General features: G+C 41.4%; 1 protein-coding gene across 1 annotated transcript; it reads right to left on the bottom strand.

Annotated features, from left to right (window-relative positions):
• Positions 1-376: 376 nt before the first annotated feature.
• Positions 377-10,001, bottom strand: LOC311006707 (cytochrome P450 2J4-like). The gene is made up of 9 exons (XM_083999603.1): positions 9,712-10,001; positions 8,537-8,699; positions 8,157-8,306; positions 7,903-8,063; positions 7,609-7,785; positions 7,349-7,496; positions 5,439-5,626; positions 5,217-5,358; positions 377-4,279 (listed from the first exon to the last, which is right to left on the bottom strand). The coding sequence occupies exons 1-9, from the start codon at positions 9,898-9,900 to the stop codon at positions 4,101-4,103; spliced, it is 1,497 nt and encodes a 498-aa protein (XP_083855729.1). The 5' UTR covers positions 9,901-10,001; the 3' UTR covers positions 377-4,100.
• Between the last annotated feature and the right edge of the window lie 1,625 nt (positions 10,002-11,626).

The following is an 11,626-nucleotide window of genomic DNA, read 5'->3' as shown; positions in this document are numbered from 1 at the left end:
GTATTCAGCAATGTGAGACTTGCGTCCTCGACCCCCCTTTTTGCCCTGTAGGCAAACTGAAAAGGATCCATTTTGTGTGACATCATTTTGTTCCAGGAGGTCACACAGGACTCTCTCCATGCACTTGCACAGCACGAGGTCAGGGCCACTGGTCTGTGTCTTTCAGCTCCTTAGCTGGTGTCTTTTTGGGGATGGGAATTATGGTGGATTCCTTCCAATTATTGGGGACGTTTCCCGAATCCAAAAGGCACTGAAACAGTCTTGTGACCACTCCACCTAGCTGAGCAGAGCAGTCCTTAAGTACCCTGCCTCTGAGCTTGTCAGGGCCAGAGGCCTTATGTGGTTTGACCCGGTGAAGGATGGAGGTTACCTGCTGCTCGGTGATGGTGATGGCTGGGCGGGGGGAGATGGTGGTTGAGCAGTCAAAGTCAAAGTTGGATGGAGTGCTGTTGTTGTTGAACCTGTTCTGCAAAGGGGGCGGGGTCCAGACAGCTGGCCACTACGGGTTTGGCAACTCTGTCCATCATAATATTTAGACCGTGCCTCGCTTCCCTTGCATTGCCAGATGTTAATTTTTGCTCCACCTTGTTCTTGTAGTTGATTTTTGAAAGCCTAGCCATCCTTCTGAACTCTTTCCCCAACTCCCTCACTCTGAGTGTGTCCCCTTGCAGGAATGCTGCTTTCTTTTGGACTAGGCAGATTTTCATGTCCCTTGTAACCCATTTTTTTATTATTTGGGTGCTCGGTGGGCGTGTTTTGGAGTTATTGGATTGTGTATTTCATGAGTTTGATGAGGGAAACTATGAAATTCCATTAGCCTCCGTAGCGTAGCTCTGAGCAGCTTGCACCGACAATTAAAGGTAACAAACCTACTCCTAAAACTATAGTCCTATAGGGATTATGGCAATGGGCTAATTTGCCAAAATGTTGAACTATTCCTTTAACTACAGAGCAGACTGCATCTACTAAAATAAACAGACTCAATATAATCTTTGTACCTCAGAATGTTTTTGTCCATATAAAGATGCAGAGCGCTGCACAGTGACCTAACCCTATCAGCATTCACACCATTCACACCACTGAGATATGATAATCCACACCATTAAACACATTTACAACCATTCATAAAGTCCCATAGAATGCCTGTCTCTCTTATCATATGTCCCATTAATCACCTCTGTGGTTACAATACGGACACTTTTATTCATATGACAGCATGTTAGTTGCCATAAGATCCAAATCCTCCCTCGCATCACAACAGTGGGAAACATCTGTCTGGGAAATGTGGGAGGGGGTGAGGTGAATGAATCATCCTCTGGCCTCCCTCATCTACAGTGGAGGTGCCCTTGTGCAAAGCAGTGACGCCCCCAGCTGCTCCAGTGGTGCAGCTCACCAACAACTATTACAAGGAGGGAGTGGCTCCTTCTCAGTGTAACTGTGTGTGTGTTTGACTTTCATTGACTCACCTGTTCTCCTCCATTGTGATAAGACACAGACAGTAGTTAATGTTTGACAAATGGACTTGTACTGAGGCACACACACACACACACACACACACACACACACACACACACCTACACACACGTATGTATATGTCAGACAGTTGGGTTTTGTGTTTACAGTTTTGAGAAAATCGTGGATGGTTTCAAGAAATTTGATTTAGCAATTGTGAAAAAACTATTAGGTAGCCTACTGCCTGATAAATGGATATTATTGCAAGGCCATAACAATTAGCTCAACCTGTTCAGTATTTGTTCTCACACAGCTGACAGACAGATGTAAATATCCATTTTTCTGTTTATCTGTGTGTGAGTGAGTGTGTGTTCTGTGCAGCCCTGTCTGCAAACCACCATGATGATTCAAAATTAAACACACACTCATATGCCACTTTGTAAAGTTTATAAGCACAAATCCCCAATAGACCAGTCACATGGTACTGTAGCAACTGATCAGCTGGTCTGCAGAGGAGCATCTCTGAACACATAACATTGAACCTTGATGCAGATGAGCTACAGCAGCAGAAGAAGAACAACAGGAAACTGAAGAAAAACCTTTCCTGGTCCGATGGATTTCGATTTTCTGCTGGGACCGTTCGGCTGGTTGGATCAGAATGTGGTGGAAACAACATGAAAATTATGGATCTGTCCTGCCCTGTTTCAGTGGTTCAGGCTGCTGGTGGTGGTGGTGTGATGGTGTGAGGACATGCTCCTGCCACACTTTAGGCTCCTTAGCACCAATGGAGCATAATTTAAAGGGATAGTTCAACATTTTGGCAAATCCCTATAGTCTTAGGAGTAGGTTCGTTACCTTTAATTGTCAGTGCAAGCCATTTTTAGAATGGCGGAGCAGAGCCGCAAGCTGCTCAGAGACTAATGGGATTTCTTGGTTTCCCTCATCAAATACACAATCCAACAACTCCAAAATGCTCTCGTGGACAAGTTGGAACGTAATGAGACGGAGTTGTTCTCGAGGCAAATGCAGAGACTGCTTGCAGAAAAACGTGTATAAGTGGTTTTGCATTAATTTACCTCGAAAATAACTCTGTCTCGTAACGTTCTGTTATTATCTCATAGTGTGGTGTGCAGGTCACAACTTGTCCACCAGAGCATTTTGGAGTTGTTGGATTGTGTATTTCATGAGTTTGATGAGGGAAACCAAGAAATCCCATTAGCCTCCGTAGCGTAGCTCTGAGCAACTGAGCTTGCGGCTCTGCTCCGCCATTCTAAAAATAGCTTGCACCGACAATTAAAGGTAACAAACGTACTCTTACAACTATGGCAATGGGCCAATTCGCCAAAATGTTGAACTATCCCTTTAAATACCGCAGCCGACCTGAGTGTTAATGCCGAGTCCGACCCTGTGCATCCCTTCATAACCACAGTGTACCTCTCCCCTCCAGGATAACGCTCCATATCACTGAGCTCAAATCCTCTCAAACTGGTTTCTTGAACATTTCAATGACTTCATGGCCTCCACAGTTAGCAGACCTCAGTCCAACTGAGCTTTGTTCTGTGGGATGTGGTAGGAGATGCGCAGCCGACACATCTGCTACAGCTGTGTGATGCTGTCATGTTGATATGGACCAGAACCTCTTAAGAACGTTTTCAGCGCCTCATTGGATCTGTGCCATGAAAAATGACACCAGTTCTGAAGGGAAAAAGGATAAAGGGTCCTTTCCAGTACTAGGGGGGTGTACAGAATGAAGTGAAGTATGGTAATTAACAGTATCAGCAATTGTTTTATTAAAATAATCATAATTTATCCTCTCCAAGCAGCTCTAATGTAGCTTTTAAGCCTTTCTATTCCATTGTGTGTGCATGTGCGCACTTCAGTTTGTCAAACATTAACTACTGTCTGTGTCTGTGTCAACAGAGGAGCTCAGGTGAGTCATGAAACTCACACATTGAGTTTTTATGTCCTGAATTTGGCTGACTGTGTCACAGTAGACGACTATGGTCACTCTGAACACAAACATCCATTGAAATCTCATTATCTTATTGTAACATAAACTCAACAGACTTTTTGCCACTTTTTTTTTGTATCTGTGGTCGTCTAACAGACCATTGTGTGTGATTTGCTTATATCATTGTACAGTTCATTTGCAAAAGCAGATAAGTGCCATTTTGAAAAAAAATGAGCTGAGGCTTTGTAATTATTCTTTGCATAGCATTGTTTTCAATAAAACTTAATTTTTTGAGATACTATGTCTGTTTTGTTACATCTCAAAGTCACTCAACTTTGGTTTGACTGATATCACCTTATGTAAATAAAAAATACAAAATGAAGATTCTAGAATTTTTTAACAAAGGAGTTATCTGCTTTTGCAAATGAAGTCTTCATAATAAGCACTATATACGTTTAGCAACAATACCCAGGTATATTCAAACAATGCTCGATTTGTAATGTAATTTGTAATAGGATCCGGGCAGCTTCCCTATGGTATTCCTAGGAATTCTTCTTTCTTCTTCTTCTTCTTCTTCCGAGGAAGTCATACTTCCCATGGCTGAAAAATCACCAAACTTTGCACAAAGGTCCAGTCCCATGCCAGATTCACTTTGGCAGCTCTGGTCTAATGTCTTCATCTTGAAGGGGGAGTATCACTATTTGCGTAGTGTGGCACAGATGTCATATTCCTGGGGTGACAAAACAACGCTGACATTGGGCTGTAGCACAGGTTCCACCCCGGCCGGCATGGAGAAGGTGAAGTGCTGCATTAAGGACGTATAGATGAGGAAAAGCTCCATCCTGGCCAGATTCTCCCCAAGACACACCCGCTTGCCTGGAGCAAAAAATACATTATGACAATTTACCTGAGAAAAGTTGGTATCATGTCATTACTGCTAATAGTGGAAGGCTACAGTACATTAGCTAATATAACACAACAAAATACAGTGTATATCTCAACTTTTTGCAGTCTAGTTGCCTTGTGGCTGTGTGCAGGGAAGTAAAAAATGTGGATTAGAAAAGATAAACTGTCAATGCAAAATTGAGTATCCTTGAAAATGTAATTCTATATTATGGTTGAAATTAGCTTCAAGTACAAGACATGGCCTACTGCTATTTCAAGTACCTTAGGGTTTAAAGAGTATTTGTGAAACCAATTCTACCCAATGTTCACCTGGTTACTTTGGAAAAAAAAAAAAAAAAAACGGGAGTGTACCTACAGTATGTTCCCCGGGTCCTATGTTCCCCGACCCTCTTTTTGAAAAAGGGTCCCATGTTCCCCATTTTCCCAAAAAGGGTCCTATGTTCTCCAGTCGCAATACATACTGGGGAACATAGGACCCTCTTTCTAAAAAAAAGGGTCCTATGTTCCCCACTGTTGCTGGACTCTCTTATCTGGACTCTCTCTAGGCCTATCTATCTGGCGTGTCTAGCCTCTATACTTAGTATTTTTACTAAACTTAACCAACTCCTTTCTTCATTGCCTAAACCCAACCAATGGGACAATTACACTTCTCACTCAAAGTCACAAAACAACTTCTCAAAAATAGGCCCAAATATGCCAAGTCACTCACAACTCCACTTCTGGGTATGGGTACAAAAATTGCATGTTCCGGGTCCTTTTTGGGGGAAAAAAGGGCTCTACAGTGTATGTTCCCCAGTCCGGACACAGCGGGGAACATAGGGATGATCCCAAAAAAAAAAAAACTATTATGTTCTCTTTTGAGGAAGGGAAAATAAAGTCAATCAATTGTTACAACTGTAATACTTGCCAGCAGAGAAAGGCAGGAAAGCAGCTTTCTTCACAAACTTGCCCTCTTCACTCAAAAAGTGTCCTGGATTCAAGGTGTTGGGCGTCTGCCATTCCTTCTTGTCGTACAGCACCGAGGTCAAATTCGGAATTATCGTAACACCCTGCGAAATTGGATACCTTAGTTTATGAGAAGCAAGTGTAACTGTGACGAAACAAGACAAAACATAAATGGTAAACTGACCTTTGGGATTGTGTAGCCACCCAGTTGTACGTCTCTGGTGACAATATGAGGCATGCTTAGAGGGACTATGTTGCTTATCCTCTGGACCTCGTGGATGACGGCGTTGGTGTAGGACAGATTAGCACGGTCCTCCATCGATGGCTGCCTGGACTGTCCAATCACTCTGTCTATCTCAGCCTGGACCTTTTCTAAGAAATACAACAGCAGGTGAATGGAACAATAAATTAGTCGCTTACAGAGAGTAGACCTAAGCCGTTTTCCCACTAAAATTAGCGGGTCGACACGGGTAATTTAAACGCGGGTCGACCCGCTAACAATTGGCATTTAGATCCTTTCCCATTGACCAAAATGAGCCGAGTCTGCCCCCCCGCTGGGGGATCAGACAGAGCATTAACCAGTCGCCCCGCTCTCATCTCGGCGTAGCAGTGCATGTCCATATAATGGTTGCAAATGGATACCAACTGTCTTCGTAACAAAAAGGGACACCAAAAAACATCCAAATACCTCCATGCTGCTCGTATGTAATGTCTGTCGTTGTGTTGTATTGAAGCCCCGAAATGCGAAATTGTCCTGAAAAAAATTAAATAAGTCTATAAGTCTACTGGGAAGAGGACAGACCCTGCTTCGTCCAAATTTGACGAACCGGGAAGAGGAGCTTCTGCTACAAACAAGCTTGAAATATAGACTTATTTAATTTTTTTGGGGACAATTTCACATTTCAGGGCTTCAATACAAGACGGACATTACATACGAGCAGCATGGAGGTATTTGGATGTTTTTTGGTGTGTCTTTTTGTTACGAAGACAGTTGGTATCCATTTGCAACCGTTATATGGACATGCACTGCTACGCCGAGACCTCCTGTAACACAGAGAAGCCACAGATAACTCTGAAACTTCTCCCAGCCCTTAGTCCACATGAGGGTGAGTAGATAATGAGTGCAATTTCAATTTTGGGTGAACTATCCCTTTAAGACGGATTTCATTTGTACAAGTCTAATGTTTATTTCTGGGCACAAAACTCCAGACCCAACCTTTAAACAATTTTTTTCAATCGTTTTTGGTCAGTGTTGTTTGATCTTTCGATCCCAGTCTCGAATGAGACCAGCGCTTTGTTTTGGTATGTGATATGAGACACGACCGGCGCGATGACGTGGCGTCACCAAGGGGGCAGTTGTGGGTCTGAGAAGTGAAGCTCACTTCCGCGTTCAAAAAACTGCAATCCCCTCGACTTCCTCTGGGGGCTGGTGTCAGAAGGGAGCATTCCCCATAGACCCCCATGTTAAAATCGCCGATTTTACATCCTCAGTAAACATGTTAAAAGCCTGGTGTCAGAACGTTTTTTTTTCTCAATCGATAGTTTCTACCCCCGCACACACTCTGAGGGGGGTGAATTTTTTTTAACTCTACCGTTTTACTGTTATTAGGTTAAAACTCTGGCCAATAAGGGCGCGGAAACGTTGAGTGACAGGTCCGAGCAGCTCCGTGGACAGCTGCTTCGAGGCCAGTGGGCGGGTTCTCGGCCGGCCAATCCAACATGGCGCTGTCCAGGCCGCCATATTTGAGTCACAAAAACGACTACCCAAAACCAATGGGTGACGTCACGGACGCTACGTCCATTCTTTTTACAGTCTATGGGCGTCACGTAACGCCCAGCGTCATCACGTAAATTAGCGGGTTTGACACGGGTCTGGCGTTCCCACTGCAAGCCGATCGGAGCCGAGCCGATTGAAGGCGATTTTAACCCGGGTCGCTTGCCGAGTCGTTTGACGCGGGTCGACGCGGCTCGGTGCGCCTTTCCCACTGCCACCAAAAGCCAATTGTTAGCGGGTTTTAACAGTTTTTTTGGCCAGTGGGAAAGGAGTACTAGTAAGAGCTAGTCAGTTGGGCACAAATTCCTTCCTTGTCTTACCCTGAATCTCGGGATACTTTGCCATGTAGAGGATAGCCCAGAGCAGGGTGGTGGATGTGGTCTCAGTACCAGCGCCAAACAGGTCAAAAGAACACATTGCCAAGTTTTCTTCATCAAAACCAGCCTCCATATTGTTGATCTTCTTCATCTAATGGGAAATGTTTCCAACAAGTAGATTGGTCACTTGCTAATGTTTGAATCTACATGTAAAAGTAGCCACAGTGTGCCTTTTTTGTATTGCTTCTGATTTTTCCACTCACCCTCTGAATCTCATTCAGGTAACAGTCGATGTAGTCTCTGGGCTCAGAGGGGTCCCAGTCTTTCTTGTGCTGATCGATTTCTGTTCTTATCATCTCTATTACTTCACAGTACGATTTTTGCATAGTGCGGTGTGGGCCTGGTACACGCCTCATCAGCACAGGAAATGCGTTGTACAGCTGTCAAGATCAACAAGAAGACTAAATGTAAGATCACTTGTAAAAATTAATTTCTAGAAGCAAAACTGTATCACTGGATCAGCCAAAAGTAAAAATCAAAATGCTTTGATGCTGTACCTGTGCCCAAATGGTGCCTTCAATTTTGGTCCCTTTGTCAAGCAAGTTCAACATTTTCAGAAATCTCTCATCACTGTACTCAAAGCGATGACCAAACACCAGGGAACTGATGATGTTGGAAACAGCTTTGTGGATGATGAAGTGTGGATTGAAGGGTTTGCCTGGGTAAGAGATCACATGTGAAATATATCAAACTCAAAAAATTGGAATTTTATTTTTACTGCATCTCAGAATCTGGGGATTTCCATTCCTACCCTTATGCTTTGCAATTTCTTTGGTCAAGAAAATAAATTCATCCAGTATAGAAGATTCCAGGGATTTCTTGCCAACTCCAAAGTATTTGAGGGTGAAGAGGGCAAATCGCCTTTGCTGTTTCCACTTGTGTCCATTAGTAAAAATAATACCTGATGAGAAAATGTAATTTAGACTCAGGCTGTGATGTATAACTTCACAGAGTTGAAAACCCTTGGTCATTAGCAATGCTTACACATAATTCAAAAAACAAAAAAGTATATTAGTATCTATTCAGATTACACACCCTTTTACAGTATTTGACCATATTATAAGCTGCTCTGCTGTAGCCCTGATGGGAGTATATTATATTTAATCTACACGGCTGGAAATAAATCTATACCCAAGTCAGGGAGCGCATCAATATGGAGTGGAAGTATTGGGCGGTCAACCAGGACGTCTCCTTTGGTGAGTAGACCTTCCTGCAGTGCGTTCAGGCCATTCAACACCACTGTCCACGAGCGGCCAATTTTAAGGCTGAACACATCTCCATACTCCTCTGTTAACTGCCACAAGAACAACACAAGTGAGATGAGAAAAAACATACATGCAACTTTCCATGTAACTGTAAGTGAACTTTTTTTTTACTGTGACAAGGTGGCAATTAAGGTTTGACGAGACAGAAGTGAAAGCTTGGAATTCTTCACAAAACCAAATGAACTTTGATGGAATGTGGACTGATATCTCTTTCATATTATTAATTATTATTCAGATTATTAAAATTATTAAAATTTTACACAACAGACAGAAGAACAGTATAAAATACTCATCATGACATTTAAAAATCCTGCACTGAAAATTTCACTGATTATGTCAGTTTTATCAGACAACACTGTGAGTGATTAGGTTTGTCACTCGTGTGTAAACCTGTAAATTGAGTTTACTGATACAGTATAGGTGTTACATGGGCATTTTAATTACATATTATGAATACATCATATCATACCAAAATATTAAATGACTCTAGCATTGGTTGTACTGGTCTTTGTGGGAAATTTGCAAGTGGTCACTTGCACTTTTACAGAGGGCAGTAGCAGTAGGTGAGGTATCAACAGTAGCCCAACAGTTATTTTTTGTCATAGTGGTACAAGAACATTTATTCAAGTAAAATCTTGCCGTACTTTACTTTCCAATTTATGCAGCACTGTTAATGATTAAACCAGCATTTGTTTTTTTTTAATTATTATTGTACTAAGATTTTCTATTTTTTGAAAATGTGTAGAGACCTTAGTTTGGACTTGAAGAGGCATTATTATGATATTACAGGTTATTGTTTTTGCACTGATGTTTGTCATTTCATTGTTGTTTTAATGTGTGCACTTTTGACTGCTTTGGTTTTTACTTGTGTTCTGTGTGTTTTTGTCAATGCCTTCACAGTGTGTTTTTTAGTGATTTTAAATGATTGTATGGGTACTTTTATTTAACCAAGTATAGTGCATTTTCAAACAGTGGTGTGACGAAGTATTTAGCTACTGACATCCAATCTTTAGATAAATGTATGCATAATCTGAATCCTACCTTAGTCAGCTCTGTGTGGGCATTGCTTAAATCCACGGAGAACAAGTTTCCCACCAAAGGAAAAGCTGTTGGTCCTGGAGGAAAGTTGCTGGGCCGACGGTTTCTTAGATAGTCTGCTATCACCAAGAAGACCAGAGTGAAGACGATCAGACTGTGGCTGTCCAGCCACAGCCACACAGGTAGGTCCATCCTGTCAAACCGCCGCCTCAGGATTCACGAGGAAATCTGCAGTGATTTATACCTGCTGTAGAGGTAGTAAAACTTTAGAAACAAGTTGATCACAGACTGACTCCAACTGCATGTGTGAGTTGAGTTCACAAGGTTCAGCATGTCATGTCTTTTGTGTCCACATGAAAATAATCATTAACAGTGTATTTACCTACATCAGTTACAAGGTCTTTGCATGAGAACAGCTTTATTCTTTGGCCTACTTTGTGTGTGTCATAAAAAAAGAAAGAAAAGAAAATCACTATATATGTCATTTAAAGGTATTTTAATCTGTAATAACACTAAATGAAAAACATATGCGAAGACTGGACTTTGTCACAGTTTGTTAATGAATCACACATTTACTTTCATGAAAAAAGCAACTCTATGAATTGTGTAAGAGAGGTGTTAGTTTCCTCGGTATTAAAACTAACCAAGGTAAATAAACAAGTGATCCAGGCTAAGATCGGTCCTCCATTTGTAATGAACAACTTAGAACTGTAGTAGCTGCTCCTGCGGAAGCCACAATGGACCAGATTTAGGACAAAAACATGTATGGCTGCATCAACCGACGGATAAGAACTGAATTTAATGCCCTAACCATATGTGATTCAACATATCAAAGCAAGTTTCCATTAGGAACATTTTATTTTATTATTTTTTAGCAATAAACTTAGAGATAATAACTCAACTAAGTTTCATTTATATCCCACAGGCTGAATTTCATCTTTCATCCATGAACATCAAATTTTGAGTTATGTTGAGCTGCATCACCTTAACTAATTAGCCCGGACCCTATTGTATTCCTAGGGAAATCATACTTCCCATGGATGAAAACTCACCAAACTTCACAAAAATGTCCAACCCCATGCCAGATTTACTCAACTCCAAGGACATGTGCACAATAAGCGTTTAAATTTAAAAACTTTAAAAATTCCTACCAAAACAACCATACATGCTACAGTTTTGCAACTTTCACCTAAATGTCGCCCCAATACTGTTGAAACTTTAGTTCACTTAAACTCACTACAAATTATGAAGTCCATCAGTTTTTTTCAATAACTCTAAAACTTATAAAACCTATCCCCTCCTACAATTGTTGCTCAATTGACACCAAACTTGCTAGAGAGCATCTCCAGACTGTCCTCAACAAAACTTGTTTCTCGGATTTTTGATTTATCAAAAATTGAGCCTACAGTGCATGAAAACGTATGACTGTAAACACTACTGTAAACATATACCATCCAATTCCTGCTAAATACATTTTCAATCTTCCTGAAAAAAATTGACAATATTTCGGAGTCATGGTTGATGAAGTTTGGCAAATATCAGAATTTTATCTCAAAAACTGAATTTTCTAGAACATTTTGAATTCTGCTCTCATGGGAACAACTGCAGTCAATGTAAGAGTGGTATTTTTAAACATCAGATTTTCTCTTGTGAAGTAAAACACTTATCGTCAAAAACAAATCACCAACATTTCCATGCTGTCTAGATAGAATTTATGCATTATCAGATATATGCCATGACAGCTGCTGCCTGGTCACTGACTCCCTGAGTGTATTTGAGAAGTCACACACCAGGGGCCTCATTTATCAAAGAGGGTGTAAAACTGCTACTAAATATTTGCGTACGGCGAAAAGACGAAAATGGCGTACACCCTAAATATTTACACCTTTTTCAGATCAATCAAACTGTGCGTACGCAC

Source organism: Trachurus trachurus (genome assembly GCF_905171665.1).
Source record: "Trachurus trachurus genome assembly, chromosome: 23".
Lineage (NCBI taxonomy): Eukaryota > Metazoa > Chordata > Actinopteri > Carangiformes > Carangidae > Trachurus > Trachurus trachurus.
Note: the sequence above shows the minus strand (reverse complement) of the source record. Positions and strands in the feature narration are given on the sequence as shown.